Source organism: Leptonychotes weddellii, chromosome 4 (assembly GCF_054177405.1).
Source record: "Leptonychotes weddellii isolate Sample4059 chromosome 4, ASM5417740v2, whole genome shotgun sequence".
Classification (NCBI taxonomy): Eukaryota; Metazoa; Chordata; class Mammalia; order Carnivora; family Phocidae; genus Leptonychotes; species Leptonychotes weddellii.
The window spans coordinates 6,772,174-6,797,586 of record NC_138372.1 but is presented as its reverse complement, the minus strand read 5'-3'; the positions used below and the strand labels follow the sequence as shown (position 1 = coordinate 6,797,586).

The 25,413-nt window shown below is 41.5% G+C and overlaps 1 protein-coding gene across 3 annotated transcripts in view; it reads right to left on the bottom strand.

Annotated features, from left to right (window-relative positions):
• The window catches only part of UBE4B (ubiquitination factor E4B), a 120,636-nt gene that overhangs the window by 21,032 nt on the left and 74,191 nt on the right, over positions 1 to 25,413 (bottom strand). For all 3 annotated transcript variants that reach the window (XM_081816873.1, XM_081816871.1, XM_081816872.1), the window contains 12 exons: positions 24,474 to 24,588; positions 20,529 to 20,612; positions 18,034 to 18,090; positions 17,342 to 17,458; positions 17,148 to 17,246; positions 16,459 to 16,572; positions 14,809 to 15,007; positions 12,532 to 12,670; positions 8,039 to 8,138; positions 6,655 to 6,782; positions 5,703 to 5,801; positions 4,562 to 4,797 (listed from right to left, as the gene is read on the bottom strand). In XM_081816873.1, the coding sequence (XP_081672999.1) occupies positions 4,562 to 4,797; positions 5,703 to 5,801; positions 6,655 to 6,782; positions 8,039 to 8,138; positions 12,532 to 12,670; positions 14,809 to 15,007; positions 16,459 to 16,572; positions 17,148 to 17,246; positions 17,342 to 17,458; positions 18,034 to 18,090; positions 20,529 to 20,612; positions 24,474 to 24,588 (1,487 nt within the window). The remainder of the gene's footprint in view (positions 1 to 4,561; positions 4,798 to 5,702; positions 5,802 to 6,654; positions 6,783 to 8,038; positions 8,139 to 12,531; positions 12,671 to 14,808; positions 15,008 to 16,458; positions 16,573 to 17,147; positions 17,247 to 17,341; positions 17,459 to 18,033; positions 18,091 to 20,528; positions 20,613 to 24,473; positions 24,589 to 25,413) is intronic.

Sequence of the window (25,413 nt, the reverse complement as noted above, 5' to 3'; positions counted from 1 at the left end):
AAGCTGGTCCTTACGGAACTGATGGCTGGTACAAATAAAATACTCTGATTTTGGAACTTAATTTTATTTTTGAAACAAAAATTTGATCTTAAGCATTTCCAAAGCTAGGATATTCTCTGGGGGTAGAAAAGAGGAGCCTGTTCCATAGGTCCATTTCTAGTTCACGCTGGAGAGTCTGTACCTAAGTCAGCAGGTGTTATTACGGGGTTGATGCACGAGTGGGGGGCTGTCTTCTTCGGTGTCCCACTGGAGGGCTCCCTGGGCACCAGGCCCCTGTGACCGCAACAGTTAACAGTGCAGCAGTCAGGGCGACCTGTGCTAAGGTCCACCTGCTGAAGCTGCTGCCCCTCACTAGCTGCTGCCCTTCAGCAAGCTTCTGGACCTTTCTAAGCTTCAGGTTCCTCATTTGGAAGACGGAGATGTTTATAGCCCCCATCTTGACGATGGCTGTGCAGATTAAGTGAAAGGACTGGCGAGGATTCGGTAAGTCGTGGCTATTATTAGTACGGGTATCATCTCTCTAGGACTGTACACGTGGGCCAGGGCCAGGGGGTACACCGCTTGGTGGCACAGGGGAAAAGAAGCTCCTCGGATCTTACTAGTGGGGCTCTGCCAGACCCAGCACTGGTCTCCCAGGAAGAGGCCCACCCCTCTGCACCCCCATGCTGTATCCCAAAGCCACACTGACAGGCCCAGGGCACTTACCGAGTATAAAATACATTTAACCATACATTTTTTGCTTTTAGTACTAACAATACATGTTTACTGCAGAATAATTAAGTTCAGATAATTTTTTAAAAAGAAAAAGAAACAAAACCATTCACAGTTCTACCATTCAAAACTAACCAACTCGGGGCGCCTGGGTGGCTCAGTTGGTTAAGCGACTGCCTTCGGCTCAGGTCATGATCCTGGAGTCCCTGGATCGAGTCCCGCATCGGGCTCCCTGCTCGGCAGGGAGTCTGCTTCTCCCTCTGACCCTCCCCCCTCTCATGTGCTCTCTCATTCTCTCTCTGTCAAATAAATAAATAAAATCTTAAAAAAAAAAAAAAAACTAACCAACTCACTGTTAGTATTTTGGTATATGTTCCTCCACGCTGTTGTCTATCGTACAGATGTGTACCAACATATTGTACATACTGGTTCATTACTCGACATTTTTAATGTAAATAACACGGTATTTTTCGCAGCTCATATAGACCCACTTCATGGATAAACTGTGATTTACTTAATTTGTCCACAGCTGGAAGAAATTTAGGCTGTTTTTAGTATTTTCACTACACTGCATTATAAATAACGCGGCAGTATCATTATAAACGTGCACACACATTTATAATTATCCCCACAGATTACTAGAAATGAAGTTTACATGCAGAAGGGTGAGCTGTCTGTTTAGCTGCTGTCTCTCAGCCCCCAACCCACCCTTTATACTTGGCTTTGCCAGGCTGGGGCTAGGACTCCCCAAGTTTCCCTTTGCCAGCCGGCCCTCTGCCGGGTCCACCAATAGGGGGTGCTGCAGGAGAACTGGAAAACTATAGGACAGCAGGGACTTGGTCCCAGGCCGTAGGCGGGCTGCTCCTGCCAGCAATGGTCCTTCCTCCCATCAGCAGCAGCTACCTCCAGTCTCCAGCTCAGTCCCACAGTCGCAGAACTAGTTAGCCTGCGCTCCTCAGAGACATGAGCGGGCCAGTGTCCTTCCTCAGAGACCTAGGTTCCAGTTCTGTCCTGGCCCTCATTTGAGCTGCCAGATTTTACTTACTCCAGCCTCCTCCCTGGGTTCCCCCAGCTCTGGAGAGAAATAATGGCTGCTTCCTGAACCCATAATCTGCCTTATGCCAAAGTTCTTATTTGCCTTTCTGTCCTCTAATATCTATTTGACCAGTTCCTTATATGGTTGCTCCTTGAACAACACAGGCTTGAACTGCATGGGTCCACTTACAGATTTTTTTCAATAAATATACATACAGGACCATAAATGCATTTACTCTTCCTTATGATTCTTTTTTTTTTTTTTTAAGATTTTACTTTTATTTATTTGAGAGAGAGCAAGAGAGAGCGAGGGAGCACGAGTAGGGGCAGAGGGAGAGGGAGAAGCAGACTCCCCGGTGAGCAGGGAGCCCGATGTGGGGTTCGATCCCAGGACTCTGGGATCATGACCTGAGCTGAAGGCATCCCTCTTCCTTACGATTTTCTTAATCACATTTTATTTCCTCTAGCTTACTTTCTCATAAGAATACAGTGTGTAATATATATAACATACAAAAGATGTGTTAATTGACTGTTTATGTTACTGATAAGGTACTACATAACAAATTCAACATTCTGGTCAATGTAGGCTTTTAATAAACCTGGGGGAGTCAAAAGGTAAAAGTGGATTTTTGGCTGTGTGGGGGGGTCTCTAACTCCTACGTTGTTCAAGGGTCAACTGTATTTAAATTCTATTAAAATAACTGGTATGGGGGCACCTGGGTGGCTCAGTCATTGAGCATCTATCTGCCTTTGGCTCAGGTCATTGATCCCAGGGTCCTGGGATCGAGCCCCGTGTCGGGCTTCCTGCTCGGCGGAAAGCCTGCTTCTCCCTCTCCCCCTGCTTGTGTTCCCTCTCTCGCTGTGTCTCTCTCTGTCAAATAAATAAATAAAATCTTTAAAATAAAATAAAATAACTAGTATGTTTCTATTTTCCTTACTGGACCTTGACCAATACATACGATGTATACATTTTTAGGGCTTTTGGTGTGGACTGCCAAACTGCCTTCTGGAAAGGTTTTACCAATTTACATTCTCATAAGAGTTTCTTAGCGCTGATTCCACATACTAGCTAACGGGGAGATGAAACAGGCATTGGTGGGTTAGAGTAGTTCTCTACAACTATGTTATTAGCACTAGGTATTCTTATCTTAAAAAATAAACAAACAGGTGAGAAGAGGTGGTACCTTATTGTTATTTTAAGAAATGCAGAATTATCTTCAACTAAGTCTGATATGTGCAAGACACTGAATGAGGTCGTGTCCCGTACATATGTAACTCATCATCTGTACCTGAATGGCCCTCTCTACCAGGGAGGAAGGTCCTCCCTACCAGGACTAAGGAATGAAAGAGGACTGGAGGGCCAAGAGGCTTTTTACCCACGAGTGTTCTCTCTGCTGTTGCCAAAGTGAGGGTGTTAACAAAACTTCAAAGTGCTTGTCTATTTGCTTTAGGTTTAAGAGGATATCCATAGGCTGGGAAGAAAAGAAACTCTTTCTTTCTCTCTCTCCTTCCTTTTTTTTTTTTTTTTTTTTTAAGTAATCTCTATACCCAGCGTGGGGCTTGAACTCACAACCTAGAGATCAAGAGTCGCATGCTCTACCGATGGAGCCAGCCAGGTACCCCAGAGAAACTCTTATGAGATGTCACAAAGCATGGTGACAAAAGAGAAAGGAGGTAGATGGACTGCTGGAACCCTCAGTAGTGGAGAGGTGATGGCACCAGCTCCAAATGAGGACAGGTCTCGGTCAACAGGGAAGGGATGTTGATCACTGACGGTTGTCACACAGAGGAATCCTCAAACTTCTGTTGCTGCAGTGAACAGCAAGTGGCCGTACTCACGGACAGCCAGTGTTTCTCCCAGAGTATGGCAAGTACACTCTACTAAATGCTAAAGACACTTACTGAGTGCCCAGAATGTGCTAGGTTCAAGAGAAGAGAAGGCAGAAAAGACATACTTCCTTTACTGCAACATGTACAAACTGGAAGGAAAATGTACCATTAGTATAATCCTATGCCTTTACGAGCAGACAGGTCAACAAGGTCCCAAGCTAATCAGCTTGATGAAAACACATTTGTAGTTCAAAAGCCAAATTAAGCGTAAAAATTTGGAATCCAATTCATCCAGAAGTGGAGGACCTCCTTACAGAGGGTCTGATGTGTTCTCTGTCTGTTCACCAGTGTAGCCTAGCACCTAGAACAGTGCCCGGCTATTAGCAGGCACTCAGTAAATGTGTGTGGATTTAGTGAATGAGAGAAGACTCCCTGATAGCCTGATTCCACTGATTTGAGTGGGGTTCAAAAATAAACATTTTTTTTTTTTTAAAGATTTTATTTATTTTTTAGAGAGCGAGCGAGAGAGAAACAGCATGAGAGGGGAGAAGGTCAGAGAGAGAAGCAGGCTCCCCGCTGAGCCGGGAGCCCGATGTGGGACTCGATCCCGGGACCCTGGGATCATGACCTGAGCCGAAGGCAGACGCTCAACCATCTGAGCCACCCAGGCGCCCCCAAAATAAACATTTTTAACAAGCTCCTTGTTTTACCCACGTTCTAGAAACTGAGTTATACAACAGTATTATAAAAGTAGCTAAAAATTCATCTGATTTTCAGTGGATCCTGGCGTATCGTCAGGGACTAGTGCGTAGAATAGTCAATGGGATATTTCCACTCCCTAGGGAAAACTAAGCAACAGTACATTCTCTGCCGGTGGTGGGGTTAGTAGGTTATACTTGTAAGTGCCATCAGGATATCAGCTACCAGATTTAGAGTAACTCCGTCCACTGGCTTTAGACGACCTTGCCTATCCGAATACTCTTACCTGTATAAAACTTCATCAGTGAAGGGACCAATAATTTGGTGGAGAGAGGATGGTTTTCAATCATTTCAAAAAACTTCTGGGTTCGTGGCTGAACAGCAGGGTTGGTCATAAACATGACTTCTACCAGTTTGGCCACCAGATATGGATTTCGGATGTAGTTCTGGTTACATAACATCACAACGAGGAACATCACAATATCCTGAGTACAGGGCTCATAAAGCACCTGAGGAGAGTATCTGGAGAGAGGCAAGAAGAGCAAGAAATAAAGCTCCCAGAAACTCTCGCTGGGCAGATGCTAGGGTCATCAAGCAGGGAAGGGGCCAACAGGTCTAGGAGCCAAGATACTGAATTCCTTTGAACTTGCTGAGTTTCAAATGACTGTTTACTTTATATCTAGACAGATTTTAAATCTATTGTGTCTACTGGCTGAAGCATGTTATATTAACTTATATTATTTTAGGAAATAAACCAAAGCCATGATTAAATTATGAGGTAAGTTTCATAAAGAGCTTTGCTACCAAAAAAGGCTTAAAAAAATTTTTTTTAAAGATTTTATTTTTAAGTAATCTCTACATTCAATGCAGGGCTCAGACTCAAAACCTCGAGATCAAGAGTCACACGCTCCACTGACTGAACCAGCCAGGCACCCCTGAAATTTTTTTCTGATAATTGTTTTAATTAAAAAAAAAAACAAAAAAAACAAAACAAAAAACTTCAAACGTCAGTTATAAACTCAAACCATTTCTTTGTAAGCTTTCTCCAATGTTATAATTGAAAAAAATTTGGTACAAAATATAGATGTGGGTATTTCTGGCTTTTGAATGTTCACTTAGATATTTATAAACTGTTTGCTCCTTCTGTTTCTCAGAAACACATACTCAATTATTAGAAATTCAACTCAATTTTCCGAGAGTACATTTTTATCAGCATTGTTAATCCTGCTTCTGTCTTGAAGATATTATTGGAACTGGCTTGGTGCCATAGTTGGGATTTATTTTTCCAGTCTCCAGACAGCATTCAGTTACAGCAGTTACATAAAATTTCAGGCATAAAATGCAGGGCTGCAATATAGTTCATAATACAATATACACTCTATGTATAAAAACAAATTAGAAACATGCAGTATGTCAAAGGCACTTACTGTACAATAAAAAATAAAAATTCAGCAACATCTTCTACATAAAACTCAGGCAATGCTGCAAATACCTTGGGGACATCTGAGTTTAAAGGCAGTGTTATACTGTCAAAGAGAATAAAAGCACAAGTTACAGAACAAAATCATGGCCCCTGGAAACCCGCCCCCCCCCAAAAAAAACCCCAAACAAACAAACAAACAAAAAACCCACAAAATCATGGCACCTGAAACTATAAGGACTATGACACGGCCATTACAAGTAAGTATTTTACTGGGGGAAAAACCTCCTATAACACAAATACGGAAAAGGTACACAAGCCAGGAGACTAGAACCTGAAATGAACAGGGAAGAAGGAAGACAGTGGATGTATTAGGGTGTGTAGGAGATGTTTCTCCTTTTACTGCTTTTCTGTTAAGGCTAATGTAATAAAATACGAAGGAAATAAAAGGGTCATATTTGGTCATTTTATGCAAATCAAACTGTTTCGAGGCAACAGAGCTACATATATAACTCTAAATAATATTTTCTACTCCTGCAGAGGGCCTTGGGCCAACCTCATCAACATCAGTCGGTCCAGACATTTCATAGTAACAATAAACTAATAGTAACTGGCTGGATATTTTCCTGGACCCAGTGCTCAAACGGGCCTAATATCCTGTTACCTCCAGGTTTTAGTTTCCAATCTGTAGATTTCCTTTTCTATCAATCTATAGCCAATTTGTAAAGAGGACCAGGTCAAAATTAAGCTCATAGGTGCTGACATTCCCTTCTTACTGTAATCACTGGGAAAACACTTATTAATACTACTAATTCTGTAGTCTATACAGGTACAACCTAGAAATTGAAGAACGGATTCTTGATAAAGTAAGGGTTTGGGTTTTAGCTATCCACTGGAGGACAGTGACGACAACACAGCCCACCGAGGAGAGAGGAGGTGAGGAGGAAGGGCACACTCACTCGGGATAGGCGGGGTCCAGGACGCGGAGCAGCAACTGAATGAGAAGGCCATAAAAATTCAGACATCTTCTCAGAAAGCTCTCATCAAGTAAACCAGCGTCAGCACAGGCCTTGCCCCGTACCAGTTTCTGTGGAAGGAGGTATGCCCCCACCCACAGATTAGTTGGTAGCCAAGTGCCTGCAGCGTTGACTGGCCAGGGAATGGGCCAGGAGATGGGAATTCGAGCTTCTAGGCTTTTCGCAAGCTTCATCTCTAACTAGCTATAACGTGCTGGTCATGTCCCCAAAGCTTTCCTTGTTCTGAGAAAAACAAAAGTACGCCATGCAAACCACTGGGCGGAAAGCTGAGCACATAGTTAAGGCTCAAAAAGGAAGTTAATACTGTCATATCTAAATAGCTTGACTGGGGGACAGGGCTGATGGGCGTCAGAGATGGTCAGTGGAAAGAAGCCAGACAAATCTGCACCTGAATTCCAGGTCACCATTTATGAGTTGCCCCTGGACAAAATGCTTGTCCACTGAGGGTCCCACACCCGCCTCAGAGGACAGCTGTGAGAAGGAAACCCACGCATGCATGCACATTGGCGCATCTGTTTAAAGTTTCCAGGCGCCTTCTAACATGTCTGTGGGGTGTTCACGGGGGTCTACAGACGCCAGGAAAGGGCCCCCGGTGTATTCTGCATCTCAGCAGGTCTAGTTTATTAGCAAATAAAACAAATCTATCTTAACTTGCACCAGAAATCGAAGTTAAAATGTCCACATATCCTCCTACTAACTGACAGAAAGCAGAACCCGCTAATATTCAGTTTTATAATTTGAACAAAAACACAAGATAAATGCATAAATAAGCTGTCTACACTCCCTTGTACAGCCTTTGCCCAGCATCCGTCTTCAGCTGTCTCTCACCAGCGGAAATCTTCCTGTCTACAGTTAGGTTCCGTGCAGTGGATCATTTTTAACGACAAATGAAGGAGGAGGGACGGTGGGTGGGGGGGGAGAGGGTCTTCCCACTGCCGCAAATCCACTCAGCCACACATCGTGAAAATGCATGCCTGGCACACTGGGTCACGGGCTGGGAGGCAGCGGAGGGGAAGAACCTCGCAGAAGGGTTAAGAAAGGCAGGTGACGTCAAACTGAGGACGATAAAACGAGGAAGGAGTCATGTTGTCACTGGTATAAGCAGTTGCAGATTCTGTCTTGATTTAAATACTATATGTAGACTGAGGTGAGATCATCAACTAGTTCGAAAGTGCCGTGTTTTATCTTTAGGGGAAAGAATGATGAAGGATAAAGGACGCTGCGTGGCTCGCTCAAGGCACACATTCTGGTAGGAAGATCGCTATGGAGAGGCTGATCTAGAACGACTGCGATTCACTTTACAAACCTTAAGCTGAGTTTTGCAACGCTTCAGCATTTCGCGGTGTCTAGTTGCCAGTGGGGAATCTTTCCATTGGCTTTCATTATTTTTCAAATCTTCCACAGTTCTGAAACCAAGGACTAATGGTCAAACACAAGAAGACACACGGATCCATCTTATCTATTCATTTTGACCATTTCAAGGACTGTCAGATACACATTTCCTCCCACATTTTAGCATCTTTAAAGTCAGAGTATTTCTTATCATTCATTGGCAGAACTTTTCTTTCTTATTGGTTCCTCATATAATGAATGTCTTAAAATTGATGGTACTTTAGGGCGCCTGGGTGGCTCAGTTGTTAAGCGTCTGCCTTCAGCTCAGGTCATGATCCTAGGGTCCTGGGATCGAGTCCCACATCGGGCTCCCTGCTCTGCGGGAAGCCTGCTTCTCCCTCTCCCGCTCCCCCTGCTTGTGTTCCTGCTCTCGCTATGTCTCTCTCTGTCAAAAAAAATAAATAAATAAAATCTAAAAAAAACCAAAAAAACAAACAACAAAAAAAAATTGATGGTACTTTAGATTTAATGACATATGATAATTTCTTTTGGAAAGAAATACATTGTTCCCTTATTTTCCTGGGAGGGAGAAAAAGAAGTCCCTTGTGAAAATTCATGGTTACTAGACCTGGTCAGTTACCCCAAACCGAAGGCTAGTTCAACAATGGCAGCTCCTTTTCCTCTCCCGCAACCGTTCCCTCTGTGTGGAATGCTGTTCTCTGAGGTTATCTTTGCAGCTTGGCCCTTCACTTCCTTCAGATGCCTGCCCAAATATCACCTGCCAGTCAGGCCATATCCTGCCTATCTTAGAGACTGGCTCACTAAATGCTATATCAACCCCTCTCCATCAAGATAATGTACAGAAAACTGGAGGTTGGTAAATTCTTTGAACCTACACTTCCCCAGACTCCCTTGCTGCCAGCGAATCTGCCCATGACCTAGCTTCCATCAAGAGGTGAACCCTCGCTGGAGGCAGAAGTGAATCCTGGGGAGTGGCAGCCACACAGTGTTTCTGGAAGCACAGTAGTGGAGGAGTTCTGCCAAAAGCAGTGACAGAGGCTCTACAGTCAGGATGAACCCTGGAGCGGCTTCCTGCCAGGTCAGGTTCAAAGGTGAACTCCGGGTACATACCTCACTCCCCAAAACTGATGATGATCTGACAGACTGCAGCCACTAAGACTGTTGTGTGACACCTGTCTCTGCAGCTTATGAGGGGGAGATGGCACTGGAAGACGCTCAGAAGCCCTGTGGGATGGCAGACTGGCCGGACAGCCCACCTCTAGGGAGCCACATGGGACAGGCTCATAGAACAATGAGGCAAAGTGCAAGGCAGCCTTGTTCGGCTTCTAACTGGGTGGTCTTGACAATAAATGTGATAACATATTTGTTTTTCCAAACAAACTGCTGTAGATTTCAAAGCACTTGGACTTATTCTCTTCCACATCCTTGGCTCCTTACCATGGAAGGTGACAGATCTATAGGTTTTATGGGCTGGGACATGAGCAACTTTGGGATATCGTTATTCTACCTACCACATTTGTAGTGACAGACTGTGGGAGTGTGTGTGGAATGGGTCCTGGAGACGCCTGATCAGCAAGAGTGAACCATGCAAAGATCCTTCTATGTAGAACTAAATTCACTGACACGGTTATACCTACCAGAGATCCTGGTTTCAAGATTATCATGAGTAGCTGGGAGGGATTTGAAATGTACCACCAGCTAGTGGACTCAAACTTGGAATTTGACACTGACCTATGCTGAGTGAAGCTGAGCTATCTGGTATCCCTTGACAGAATTCAGAGGAAGGAATCTAAAGTTTAAGAAGCTGAAAATATTGATATATAATACTATGTGTGACTGGCTCAGACAACCCCTCCTCCTGAAACCTGCCCTCTCGCCCTCCCCATATCCTAGAGGACATCTCTCGTATCACAGCACTGGAAAGTACACAGGTGAGGGGAACACTGACATCTTTGAGAAGCACAATAGTGACCGTCCACAGTAGGGTGGGAGTGAAAGCAGTCGATGGTACCATTGAAATGGATCATCCAAAGTCAGTAAAAGAGATGGGATCCCAGGGCTCCAAGATGAAGAAACAGACAAATTCACAATCACAGTTTGAAACTGTATAAGCCTCTCTCAATAATTGATATTATAAGCTGATAAAATGAGCAGGAAGAGAAAAATTTGAATAAAAGATGAACAAACTTGACGTAACCGACAAAATATGAGACTGTGCAATAAGCAACACAGAAAACACATTCTTTTCAGGTCTCTATGGAACATTTACTCAAGTACATGTTAGGCTATAAAGCAAATTTCAATAAAGTTAAAAGGACACAAATCAGAACATGTCCTCTGACCATAATGAAATTTAGCTAGAAATCAGTAACAAAAGATAAACAGACAAATTCCCCAAGAATCTGGAATTTCAACAATATATTTTTCAATAACCCACAGGTCAAATAAGAAATAATAAAAATTAGAAAACATTTTGAACTGAACAGTAAAATGTGACAAATGTCACAAAAATGAGGGATGCAGCTAAAACCTGGCTTCGAGGGAAAGAAACAGCCTCAAATGCATATATAAGGGCTGAAAATGAATAAGTACCAGTCTTAAGAGGCAATAGAAATATCAACAAAAAAGCAAATTTAAACTAAGAGAAAGCAGAAGGAAATAATGAAGACCCTGCAGACATTAAAATGATAAAAAGAAGATATTATGAACAACTTTAGGCCTAGAAATTTTGAAACTTTAGCTGTCATAGAAATACTGACACAAGATGAAATAAAAGTGTAAACAGTCATATATCTAATAATTGACTAAAACACATAATTAAAAGCTTTCCCATAAAGAAAAATCTAAGCCCAGATAGCTTCATCAATGAATGTTTCCAAACATTTAAGAAAGAAATAACAAAACTGTTATACAATAAACTCTTCCAAAGAGCATAAAAAAAGAGAATACTCTCCAACTCATTCTATATGGCAAGCATGACAGCAAAATCTGAGGAAGACTTAACAAGAAATGAAAATTATAGGTCAATCTTTCTTCTGAACAGACTCAAAAATCCTAAATAGAGTATAGCAAATTGAATATCCAATGAGTTATAAAAGCAATAACATAAGAGCTGAGTTTATTCCAGGAATGAAAGACTAGTTTATTTTTATTTTTTTATTTTTTAAAGATTTTATTAATTTATTTGACAGAGAGAGACACAGCGAGAGAGGGAACACAAGCAGGGGGAGTGGGAGAGGGAGAAGCAGGCTTCCCGTGGAGCAAGGAGCCCGATGTGGGGCTCGATCCCAGGACCCTGGGATCATGACCTGAGCTGAAGGCAGACGCTTAACGACTGAGCCACCCAGGCGCCCCTGAAAGACTAGTTTAATATCAGAAAACTAGTTGACATTAAAAAAAAAAACAAAACCTAGTTGATGTAATTCAACCACATTAACAGAATAGAGGAGAAAAAAATTTCTGATCTCTTTAACAGCTATGGAAAAAGCATTTAATAAAATGCAACTTCTGTTAGGAATAAAACACTTTTAAAATACTAGGAATAATGGGAAATGTTCTTCATCTGGTAATAGAGGATATAAAAAACAACTTTCCCCTATTGAATTGGAACAATAGAAAAATTTCAAGAAAGCTGCCTCTATTCAAGATTGTACTAAAAATTATAGCCAGGATACTAAGGCACAGAAAAATAGCGTAAGAAAGAAAACTGACTTCATTTACCAACAACACGAATATGTGTAGAAAGAAAATCTTAAAGCATCTACAGAGTAACCATCGGCGTTAACAGGTGATTAGCAAGATAGATACACAGAGATAGAGTTACAGATGCAGATATGACATCCTTTTTCTCATAGTCAGTCGTGTCTGTAGGTCCTGGACCAAAGGCAGTGGCCACACCATGTGTTTGCTTCCTGTTCCTGTGATTTGTTTATTTGGAGGTGTTGGTACACGGGGAAAAATGCTTAGACTAAGAAACACAACAATGGTGCATTGGAAACTGAGGCTACTATCCAGCCATTGTGGGTTCCTTATGCCACCGGATAACATGCAAAAAAGGGAATTCCATGATGGCAGGAGTAAATGATCTTGATTATCAAGGGAAACTAGAGTTACTGTTTCAGAGTCCAGGGTAGAAGGAGAATGTCTGGAACCCGGGAGATCCTTTAAAGTGGCTCCTGGTCAATACCACGCTCAGTGAAAAAAGTTAATGGAAGTTTAGTAACCACATACCGAGGGGTTGAGGACTCTCAGAAACCAAGGTTGGGTCACTCTGCCACATAAAGAACTCTGGTCAACTGAGGACCGTGGATGGGGAAGCAGAAGCAGATGGTTCACTGCAACATCTTTACTCCCCACATTCGAATCCACTGGTCACAACGGAACTGCTTGCTTTGTGATAACAAGTGGTACCTCAGGCAATCCCAGGACGTGGAGTCACGCACATACCTATTGAGCTCCCGGATGGCCCGGAGTCTGCGGATGTAGCGACGGCAGCTTGGCAGAATGGAGAGGTGGTGGGCGTGCAGGGTAAGAAAAAAGCATTCTGTAGGGAATTTCGGCTCAGAAAATGGAGGCTGATCTCCATCTAGGAAAAATAACATGATTCCCTAAAGTCTCTAACAAGACTAAATCAGGAGAAAAAAGCACAATTAAGACAGAATTACACTTGAGTTTTCAAGAAGTTTAAGCATGTTTTTTAAAAAATATAGACTAGGGGTGCCTGGGTGGCTCATTCGGTTAAGCGTCTGCCTTCGGCTCAGGACATGATCCCAGGGTCCTGGGATGGAGCCCCATGTCAGGCTCCCTGCACGGCGGGGAGCCTGCTTCTCTCTCTCCCTGTGCTGCTCCCCCTGTTTCTGTGCTCTCTCTCTCTCTGTCAAATAAATAAATAAAATCTTTAAAAAATTTTTTAAAAATATAGACTAGTTACGTCCTGCTTATATGTTCTATCCTGCTTAGGACAGAATTCCTATGAGCTCCATTTAATGACTAGGTATCCTGCCCCATCTGATTAAATGTTTGCATAGATGTACATCAACAATCTGTCGTTATGTGCCTTCCTGATGTATTTTATATAACCATTCCTATAATTCAACACAGGTCATGAAACATCACCTTGAATCTCAAAATGTTATTAGACTATCTTAATAATCTACAGATTCCAAAGACATTTCCCTACTGTGGGCATGTTTGTCATTTTTAATTTTTCTCTATTATAAACAGTGCTTAGAAGATCTACGTATGAAAAATTACTCCCTCACCCCACTCCCAGCATTGGGAGCATATTCTAAAATGTAAAATTATTGAGAATGACAGTGTTATAATTTTGGTATAAATCAGAATTCATTAAATAAATTGATTAAATGCCATCCATTTCCTCACAAACTTATATTCTATCTTATCGCTTTGTTTTTGGATTATCTATCTGTTTATTTATTTTTAAAGATTTTATTTTTAAGTAATCCCTATGCCCAACATGGGGCTCAAACTCACAACCCTGAAATCAAGAGTCACAAGTTCCACTGACTGAGCCAGCCAGACGTCCCTGTTTTTGGATAATTTACAGATATACAACAGTAACCTGAATTTCCAATTTGTATCTAATTCCTATTAGTATGTATATTTTTTCCAACAAGTATATTTTATTTTCTATGATATATACTGCTTACATTTCTTTCCCCAAAATAAAACTGTCTCTTGGTAGAATTTAGTTTGGGCCTTATACATTTATAACAGTTCTACATTTTGAAAGGCATGATTCTATCAAACGTATGACATATATTTTGCCCCATTTTTAAGTTTTACATATTCATTTTGTCTCACTCTACAAAAAGCATATTTATCTATTAAGATACTGTATATACATATTGTCTCTGATGATATGCTTCGTTTCTTAAATCATTATAAATTTGTTTCCTTCATGGGTGGGTCAAATTCTGTTTGGTTTTTTCATGTTTTATGTTTATTTTATATGTGTGTGTGTGTGTGTACATATATAGATATATTTTAAATGTTTAACCCTTTGATTCTTCTGGAATCCATGATATGATTCCAAGATGATACCAGTGACTAATTCAAATCACACTAATCAAATACTAACTTTATTGTTCATCAGATACTTAGTTCTTATTATAGTTCATATGTTTCTCTGGAATGTGTGCATGCATCTGATTATGATACTGCCAGGTAAGCATGGAATCTCTATCCTATTCCATGAATGATTTTATAATATTTAAAAAATAAATGCCATAGGGTTTTGATGTCTGTTATTAACATGTTTTATAACACAGAAAGGAAAAAGATCAACAATTGTAATACCTTTAAAATAGTCATATTTTAATACCAACACAGCATCAAGATCTATGAAATATTTCATGAGAACTTTAATTGGTATATAAAATCTCTATCATAAGTCTCTGCTATTGTTTTTATTATATTTCTTTTTGGGGTTTTTTTGTTTTTTTTGTTTGTTTGTTTGTTTTACTCTGAATAGTGTATTTCTTTCCACTTGTTCTATGTATCTATTTGACTTTGGCTAAGCCAAATAAGAACATTTTTACTGCGTTAATTTTTATTGTGTATCTCTGGCTCATAAATTCATTTTCTGGAGAGGATACAACAATTTGTGAGTAATCACTAGCATCCAAATAAAATAAATTTACAAGAAGTTTTTAAATAAAAGGGCAGCGTTTTAATAACCTCACAATGAGCAATGTCACTCACAAAGTTCAGCCAGCCAGTCATTCACGTCCTCCATCGTCGCGTTCACTCTCGTCTCGTCATTAGGAAGAGTAATCCGACACCTTGGGTGGAATATGTATGTCGGATCCACCGTCTCTAACTTGATCTTTGTACTTAGCTGCTGCAGCACCCAAAGGAAATTCAGCATGAATCCATCTGTAGATACCAATCTATCATCTGTCTGTGGAATATGAAAAAAAGGTATTTAAAATAATGATTTAAATGGAAATTTTGGCACAACTTTGTAAGGAAGAAAACCAGACATTCATCCCAAAGTCAGTGAGAGGACATATATCATCACCGCTGTCATTTTATCAGCAGGTGCTCTTTGTGGAGTATTAATCCTACGTGAAGCATTTTATACATTCACTGAATCTTCAGAAGAGCCCTTGGAAGTCAGTGATACTGCTATTCACATTTCATAGAGGGGGAAACTAAGGCTCAGAGAGTTAAATGACTTCCTTAAGATCTTCAAAATTAATTAAGTAGAAACACAATAAATGTTCCTTCCTTTCTCTTCTTTATTTCCCCTCAAGAGCATCAAAACCCTAGTTTCACAAGGTACCGTTTGACTAACACTTTCTCTGGTTGACATCATCAGTGAAATCCTGTATTAACAACATAACAATTATTAATAACGGTAGTTAACAACAGGCACTGTTCTAACAGCCTTATGGATAGTAAACCCACAGTTAGGAACCATTATTATCCCCATTTAGCACTTAGGAAACCGAGGCACAGAGAAATAATTGTCTAAGGTCCCACCATTAGTAAATGGTGGGACCACAGCAGGAAACCCAGGTAGTCTCATGCAGGGCCACACTCTTCTCTATACCTTTTTTCTTCTTCTCAGTAGAAATGTCACATCATTCAATCATTATTTATTAATAATATAGGAAGGATGGCCTTTTAACTTCTCTACCCTTGCACGGTAGTCCAGGCCACCAGGCTCCTCACCAGATCTGATACACTTATAACCTTATAACCGGTCTCCTCGGGTCTGCTTCTGTCCCTCCTCCCACTTTAGTCCATTTTCCACACAGCACATTTGGTGGTTTCCTTGCTGAAAAACCCCCAGGGGCGTCCCATTACAGTTCTTACCACGTCAGCCCCAGCCTGATGGAGCCTCTGCCCGCCCTGCTAGCCCATGACCTGCCATTCTCCTTCCTGTACACTATTCTCCAGCCACTGAAGTCTGCGTGTGGGGCTTGTTCCAAAGTTAGACCATTCCCACCTTGGTGCCTTACACAGGTCTAGAAAATTCTCTTCCCAGCCTTGTAATGGCTGACTTTCACATCAGTCCGGTCTCTGATGAAACGTCACCTCCTTAAAGGTGTCTTCCCTACCACTGATCAAAACTCCCCTACCTTCCTTCTGGTACCTCCACGGTTACTCCTGAGTCCTCTACCTTGCTTTATTTGCTTCACAGATTCTACAACTGCCTGAAATAATATATTTATATGCCTACTCACTTAGCCTATGGAACATAAGCTGCACAAAGGTAGGACGTTTTTCTATCCTGCTCAATACCATGTCACCATTTCCTAGAACAGTGCCTGGTAGATCCTGAGTGAAGACAAGTTAGATGAATGAATTTAGCGAATCAATAAAAGTGGTCTCTAGGAATCCTACCTGCATCTGTGCTTTCTTCATGTTGGCATTGACGACAGCTGCCATGTAACTAAGAGCAGCCTCACGGGTCTCACCGTTTAACAGAATACTATGCAGAATCTTGAAAAGCTCTTGCTGGAATTTATTTAGAAAGGAAGAAAAGAAATTAAGACTTGACTTTAAAAATGATTCCCTTTGACTTCAAGAGCAGCTGGGCTTCTTCCCCCTTTCTCTCCTCTCCTTCTTCCGCTCATTTTAAGAGAACCTGACTACAAGAGGAACAGAAGTGTCCAAATTCAACTGTGTCAAGACAATTCGCGTGAAGGCAGAGGGTGGGCTGGAGGAGGCAAGTAGTTAGAGTTTTAATGAAATAGCCTTTGCTATTGCCTTTTAGGGACAGGATCAAAATTACCTTAATTATGCTATCGTTAGCCCCTAATTTTGCTGCCGAAAAACCTCAGAACTGAAGACATATTAATCTACACTTGAGACACACGAGTCATCACGGAGTACGTGCACACTAACAGCGCTCGTTCACTCTCGTGTCTTAAAGGCCTACGAGCAGGCTGGAGGGAGAGCGTGGCCGCTAACCTCAGAACCAGTCCCCAGTGATGCCACATACTGTTGTGGCAGTTATTACTCAAGACACTGGTTATTTATATACAGCCTCTCTGTTACTCGTCCTTTGAATTCATTTTCCAAACACCTACCCTTCCCAGCTCCAAGTAATGCTGCAGTGATTGGCTGACCACGCGAGTGTTCTCCAGGGTAATGGCAGGCCCTGAGAAATATTTTTCAACCACCTTAGCCTGGGAAGAGAAGGGAAAAATTCCATCGATATATGCACATTTAGGAAGGCATCTGAACATCAGAGCAGCAAAGCACAAACGGCCACTGTACTTACATCATCTTCTGCAAAGACGGAGAAGCTGAAGAAAGCCCCCAAATAGGAGAGTCTCTGCAGCTCCCGCCCAGAGCCAGGGCTTAAGGATTTAGGCAACCACAACGGCAAAGAAGCCACCTATGCAAAAAATGGAAGAGGCAAGTCAAGCTGCTACATCGGCAAGTGAGGGGAAAATGTAATGAACGGAGTTCTCAACAGCCAACCTGTTCAGCTGGGTCTCAGCCACCAGTACCACGGCTGACAGTGAACACACAGAAACCCAAAGGTCACAAACGTGCAGGATCCCTGTTGGTATTTTCTCATCTCATATGGAGGCAGAAAAGCCTCCAACTCCTCTACATTTTCACAAGATAGTCTTTTGATTTTTATGTTTCGAGAAGTTCTTTGATAGAGTTCAGATGAACTATTTTTACACTATCAAAGGACTCAGGTCAATGTTTCCATAGGACTTGTTTTCCTCGTTCTACGAAACTTATACAAAAATCATGGAAGAAAATAAATAACTTCATCCCAGGCAGTAACATATAGGGTTAACCAATTTAACTACTGAGAGCCACCCAGACGTGTTACCTATATCTAATCTAAATGTCCTCTAAGAGACTTTTTTTTTTTTCCACATAATGTTACTTAAGGGATATCTTCGGAGTTACACATCCATTGAACATGTGCAAGTCCATCAGGGAGGCACTCACCAAATTGCACACAGGGTGTGTCTTCCCAAACTTGGTTTCACAAAGCTCACCTAAAGCCTAGAAATAAGATCAGAAAGTGTCATTTTTTAAAAAAGATTTATTTATTTGAGACAGAGAATAAGCAGGGGGGAGGGGCAGAGGCAGAGGGAGAAGCAGACTCCTCGCTGAGCAGGGAGCCCTGTGCAGGGCTTGATCCCAGGACCCCGGGATCAGGACCTGAGACGAAGGCAGATGCTTCACCGACTGAGACACCCAGGCACCCCGCAGAAAGTGTCATTTAAATGTATTCCATCTTAAACTGACTGACATGTGTAATATCAAGGAACAGCTCTAATGCTGCTTTAAATACATCTGCATTCCTTCCAAAACACTAAGAGCTTCACTGTTTTTCTGATGAATAAGCTAATACCTGCATGGTGTAAAAAACTTCAGATAAAATAGAAATACAAAATGAAACTAAGAATCACTCATAAACTTTACCCGAAGAGATTAACCTCTATTGATATCTTAGTTAACAGCTTTCCAGCCATAATCTTTGCGCCTATACACATTGAAATAAATGTGTGTATTTTTATAAAAAGTGATTTTTTCACTTAACATCTTTCCATGTCAAAAAAAAAAAAAGATATGCTTCATAAACTTGAGATGGCTAGTCTTGCCAGTGCTAAACAGGACTATAAATCATTACCATCTAATAAGCTACCAAATTCAGAACATATTTAAAAGCATTAGTTGGCTTCGAGATCTTGGATATTTTTGAGAACTCCAACATTTTCCTTTGGAGCTGCAATCATTCTCACATTAGAGAATCAGGAAAAGTAGGTTTTAGGGACATAAACACAGTTTAACGTAGCCGGCGTATTCCAACCAAACACTATTTTAACAGTGAGCTTCATTTCCTGTGATTTGAACATGGCTACCAAAGTTCCCGAGCCAGCCAGCGGAAGCTGCTTCTGAGGCAATGCATGTAGGCACTGAAAGGTCTCTGAGGTGCCCCTGAGAAGGAAAAGCTCTCGCTGCAGAGGGCAGGGGTTCCCAAACAGTGCTGCGCATTAGGATCACCAGGGGAGTTGGAAAAACCCAGCGCCAGGTCCCATCCTCACCATACCCGTGACCAGCGGAATCACAATGTGTGGGAGCCAGGTACCGGTGTTTTTTAAAGATCCCCAGGTGATTCCAGGGCAAGGCAACCTTGGGAGGCACGGAGCCAGAGAACAATCACAACTGTTTCTGATTGCAGCTCCAGTGGTCTTCCTCTTCCTGCTCCCATTGTCCTTCCTCACACAGTGCTCTCTCGGCTGTACAAGCATCAGGAATGGTATAAAATAAAACTATTGTCTGTCATAATGGAGGCCTCTGTCTTTTGAGCACGAAGAACATTTTGTTGATATCTGACACTGAACGCTCCTTACTGAGACATCGAGCCAGTTCAGACCGCACAGAAAAGCTAACCATTCTGTGAAGGAACATTTACATCATCCACTGAGAATGAATGTGCACTCGAGTATTTCATCACTGGACTCAAACAATCAGATGGTTTCACTTCCTTTTCTCTGGCACAGACAGAATTATGCATAAGGATTAACAGAATTTTATTTGGAACCCAAATGGCATGGGCAGTAGAAGGAGCCCTGACATAAATCCATTCAAAGTTATTTTAAAAAGAATTGCTATTTCGCCTTCTAATTTCCCACAGTATCTTCGCCTCTTAGCTCCATTTTGACTGATTAAAATAGAGACATGCACCCTTCACGTACACCCGTGTTAGCATTTATCATGCTGTGATTATCTGCGCTGTTGAGGACTTGAGTTTTGCAGTGGGTCAGGAACAACTCGCAGAGAGGTGCCTTGTCTAATTAGCCCCAGTGTCTGGCACAGAAGAGGTCCTCAGTGATACTGACTTAATGGTAAGATGGAATTAAGTCAGTAGAACGAGTACAAGGAAAAACTGTAGTAAAAAGATCAATTTAACCAAGGCCTCAATTTATGGGACTGTATTTATTCATGGAGTTAGCGAATTTTGTATTTTGGTATTTTTCCCTTCACATCCTAGAGTGAAAAATATTTAGTCATATGTCAAAGTAGTTTTCTCCCCAAATTTCCAAGAAGCCAATTCACAAAGAAAAGGGTCTTTTCGTTTCTTTCTGGTTCCAGTGTGTTCACAGCAGTCAAGACCCTTCCTGTTGCCAGGAAGATCAGAAGGATAAAATCAAGAGCTAACATTTTCGTAAGCTACACAGTCAGGTGAAGTGTATTTTAGTGCCTACATCACTGACTCCTGCCAAGGGCTTGCGTGCGCGGATTATGTCCTGGGCCACTACCTCCCTCTCTTCACTGATACATCTCACTGCACATCAAACACTACATGGCCAACACAATGCTTTCCGGTTTTAAGTGTGAAAACAAGGTTGATCACCTGAAAGAAAAGTGTGTGTTACAATCATCTGGAAGAAAGCATCTGGTGAATGGCTTAAAGAAAACGAAGAGAGGTTTACCATGAGGGGGTACTTAAAGTAGTCACTGTCGAGGGAGCACTCTTTGGCAGCGAGAGCCAGGCCTTGTAAAATGGGGATAAAGATCTGTAAGAAAAAAGAAATCGGAAATATAAGCTTAGGAAAAATTAAGAACAGGAGGCGTGTTAAAATAAAGTGCTGAATCTGAATGTCTAAGCATTTCCACCCTCCCCAAGGAAAAGCTGTTTTGTTTATAAAGGAGTCTAATATCCAGCCACGGAGTGTGGCTCTGTCCTCCAACGAGGCTGACCATAAAGTGATATAGCTGAATTTTCCAGAGGTAACAGGATCTGGTGAGCCCTAATTCTCGGGCAAGACTCCGAGTGACTCAAAAGAAACACAATTTTTGAGCCCGCTACAGGAGTCCCCAGGGGTCCTCGCTCTAGTCAACTAAATTCTCTACATCTCGACAATGAATATGTTTCTGATGACCAAGCACCTACAATCTGTAAAGAAACTGGACTAAATGTTCCACTATTTTCTCAACTCTATCAGTATTTTAAAAAATTATTCCCAGCCACTCTCCCACCTCCATCTGATTCTTCCCATCCCTTCCTGTTTATTTTGAAGAGAAGAAAAACACACCAGTAAAGAATATTATTATCATTACATTAACTTTAATTATGTAGAGCAAAGAGATAGCTGGTAAATGTGGAATCTGCAAAACTAAACTTGACTAAAACGACTTACCTCCGTTTGTGGTATAATGAAAACATGAGCATGATGCCAGAGCTCGAGGGCACGCGTATTTATTTTTACAAGTTTACCATCAACACCAGAGCATGCTATCACCATGCAAGATTTGCTCAGCACAGCTCATCTACAAATGCCACAACGTACTCACTGACCGACTCATTTAGAGAGTTGGTTGGGATTCAAGACTAATAACATTAAGTAGAAGATGGTATAAACAACAGCTGACAATCTGAATGTCAGCAAGTTGAAATGGGAGCGCTCTATAAAGCCACTAGAAAATCTGAAAAATTCCCTTTCCTACTAATTTCATCCCATTGTACTGAGCAGCTTGGTCATTTAAGGAGCACAGGATTAAAAAAAAAAAAAAAGAAGGTGCCCTGGATTACAAAGTGCCTGTGGGGTGTCTTCAGATAACAAGATAGCTCTGGAAGAGATCGTTCCAGTTTTTGCAACTCAAACCATCAGGGTAGAAGTAACGTGCTGTCAGAAGCTAGCTAAAAATGGATAGGTAAAGCTGAGGTGTGGGGATGGGGGAATGACAACATCACAATCAAGAAAAACAAAACTGAAGTTCCCAAATCACCAAAATAAATTTTCACAATTGGTCATCTAGAATAATCTCAACATTTTTTTCCAGAATGCTATAAAGAAAACATCTTTATGTTTTCTAGTAGACTTAACCTCTTCTGCAGGTAGGATTTAATTTATAATACACAAGGTATTACTAGCAATAATATTTTTCAAATAGTCAAGCATTATAATGTTTGTGTGACTTATGTATTTTTTTTTTAAGATTTTATTTATTTATTTGAGACAGAGAACGAGCAGGGGGTAGGGGCAGAGGGAGAGGGAGAAGCAGACTCCTTGCTGAGCAGGGAGCCCGATGCGGGGCTCGATCCCAGGACCCTGAAATCATGACCCGAGCTGAAGGCAAACGCTCAACCAACTGAGCCACCCAGGCGCCGCTATTGTGTGACTTATGTATTTTAAATGATTCTCTTGTTTTCAAATAAACTCCTTGGAGCAATGACAAAAAAAAAATACAAGTATTCATCTCCAATCCTAAATTCTAGCTGCTATTTATTTATCTGTGAATACCTCAAACATTAAAAGGAGACTGAAGTTTCAGTCAAAAGATTTAATAGTTCAAATCTGCCAAACTCTTCAGACAAAAAAAGTGAAGCGCTGTTTTCCATTCAGTCATCATTTCTCTCTAGAAAAAAACACATGGTAACACAAAGACAGACATGGAGTGTTCAGGACCAAGTGGCAGGAAAGGCATCAGAATGCTATGATTAAAAAGAAATAGTGGGGGGCACCTGGGTGGCTTAGTCGGTTAAGAGTCCGACTCTTTGATTTTGGCTCAGGGCATGATCTCAGGGTTGTGAGATCGAGCCCCATGTTGGGCTCCACGTTCTATGCGGAGCCTGCTTAAGATTCTGTTTGCCCCTCCCCCCATCTCTCTTTCTCTCTCCCCCACCGAAGGAGGGAAAAAAAAAGAAATAGTGGGTGCACAACACTGCGAATGTACCAAATGCCACAGATTGGTTCATTTTGTTATGTGGATTTCATCTCAATTAAAAAAAAAAAAAAGGGGGGGGCACCTGGGTGGCTCAGTCATTAAGCATCTGCCTTCAGCTCAGGTCATGATCCCAGGGTCCTGGGATCGAGCCCCAGGGGAAGCCTGCTTCTTCTCCCTCTCGCACTCCCCCTGCTTGTGTTCCCTCTCTCGCTGTGTCTCTCTCTGTCAAATAAAGAAAATCTTAAAAAAAAAAAAAGAGGTCACTTCACAACATCTGTGTAAGTTTCTTTATGAGTAAGACAGGTATAACACAGTCCTTTCAGCTGATCACTGGGCTGATTTTATAGAGCTAAAGCTACTCTGGGTTCCTCAAATGAAGACAATAGGAAAAGCGTTCTCATTTTTTTTTTTTAAGAATTTATTTTTTAAGTTATTTCCCACGCAGCGGGGGCTAGAAATCACAACCCCAAGATCAAGAGTCGTAAGCTCCACTGACTGAGCCAGCTGGGCGCCCCGAGAAAGTATTCTAATTAATGCACATCATATACACAACAGAGGGCACCACTTAAACCTTCCAAGATGCTTATTTATTTTCTTTCTTTCTTTCTTTTTTTCAAGTAGGCTGCAGGCCCAGTGTGGAGCTGGACATGGGTATTAGGTATAAAAACAAATAAAAAGGAATCATATCACTTACAGCTATTGCCTCTGTTCTGTGTAGAAAGAAACGATCATATGGTAAATTGTAAGAAAGTGTCATAAAAATCCTTAAAAAAAAAAAACCCTCCCATCACTGGAAACAGTTTGTGTGGAAGTTGCTGTGGCCAAGTGCTCATGTCACAAAACAGGCTGGGATACAGCAACCAAACGTGATGCCAAGGTTTCACCTCAGAAGAAACTTTCAAGACTACATAAATAGCTTTATTACTAAATATCCCATATCTGCATTTTCACTTGACTTTACACAGTGAGATATAAAAGCTGTATGAATACTTAATGAAAGAAGTAATTAGTAAGATATGAGACATCGTTCCCAGTTGAGTGGCGAGAAGACAAAAGATTCTGTGTGGTACGCAAACTGCACTGAGCTAATTTCGTCGCTGGTTTACTAATCTCCTTTTTGCAAACTCGGAGAACTGATTTTCAACACAACTCAACTGGCAAATACGTCGTGTCTTATGCCATCTCTTGGTATTCTTGTGTTAATAGCACCTTGAAATGAGGGACAGGGCCTTACACTTCTTCTTCCCTCTCAAGGCACTTAGCACTGTTTAAAATACTTGATGCTTGGGCGCCTGGGTGGCTCAGTCGGTTAAGCGACTGCCTTCGGCTCAGGTCATGATCCTGGAGTCCCGGGATCGAGTCCCGCATCGGGCTTCCTGCTCGGCAGGGAGTCTGCTTCTCCCTCTGACCCTCCTCCCTCTCATGCTCTCTGTCTCTCATTCTCTCTCTCGCAAATAAATAAAATCTTTAAAAAAAATAAATAAATAAAATACTTGATGCTTGACTGCTTGAAATGGACAAATGATTTGAACAATGCAGCTGTCAATCTGATTATCTCAAGAAAGAAGTATCAGACCTCTCTGAGCAATTAACACATGCAAGTTCAGATTCTGAAACAGAAGTTTTCAATAGATGGTGTCTTTAGAAATCACCCTTGGCATAGAAGCTCCTAGGTTACATGTCCTGGTAGCAAATTCACAAAACCTCACCTGCTTGAACACTTCTTCGTCCTGGTGAGTGGTCCTCACCAGTTCCTGCATGAAGCCATACGGGAGATTCCTGCAGAGCATATACGGCACCAGGAAGGACGGCTGCTGCATGGACCTGCGAACCCACAAGAGTCAAGGACCGCGATGGCTCAGCTCAGCAGCGTGCGATAACACGGCACACGGGCTGTCACGTCAGCAGACGTGTCCAGTCAAATGTCCAACTTCAAATCTCCCAAATACGCTACACAACAGTTTTAGGCAAAAGACCACCCTTCTTAAATTGTTCATAATCACTTTTTGGTCTTTTTAATGAAGAGACTGCAGAAAGTTTCAAAGAACCCATTTTTTCCTACAGGCAAGCCCTTTAAAAATAAAGCATTACCCAAAAAATGAAGCATTATATGTCTCTTTTACTTATTTGTTTATGGCACATGCAACTGAAAAGAAAAGATCAGTGGTGGCTGAGGACTTTTAAATAAAACTCTTGCTAATTTTAACCACAGAATTTTTTTTTTGGTTTTGGTCCATGTTTATCCTTTTCTTTCTTCTTCTTCTTCTTTTTTTTCCTTTTTAAGGTTCATTTATTTATGTAATCTCTCTACCCAACATGGGACTCGAACTCATGACCGACCTTGGGAGATCAAGAGTCCCTCGCTCCCCTGACTGAGCCAGCCAGGCGCCCCCAAATTTTTCCTTCTTTTTGACAAGTTTCAAAAACAGATGGTTCTGGTACAGAAAATAATATAAGAACATCCAGAACGAATAAATGTAACTGCCATTTCTTCCTTAGAAATTTTTGCATTACTTTTCCTTCAGATATTTTCATAAAATAATGAAATATATAAATACTCTTATATTGAACTAGAAACCTTGATGGGACCCTCCGAAACAATCAATAATGTAGTGTACTCTGGGCGATTCCCAAACTAACTGCTCTCCC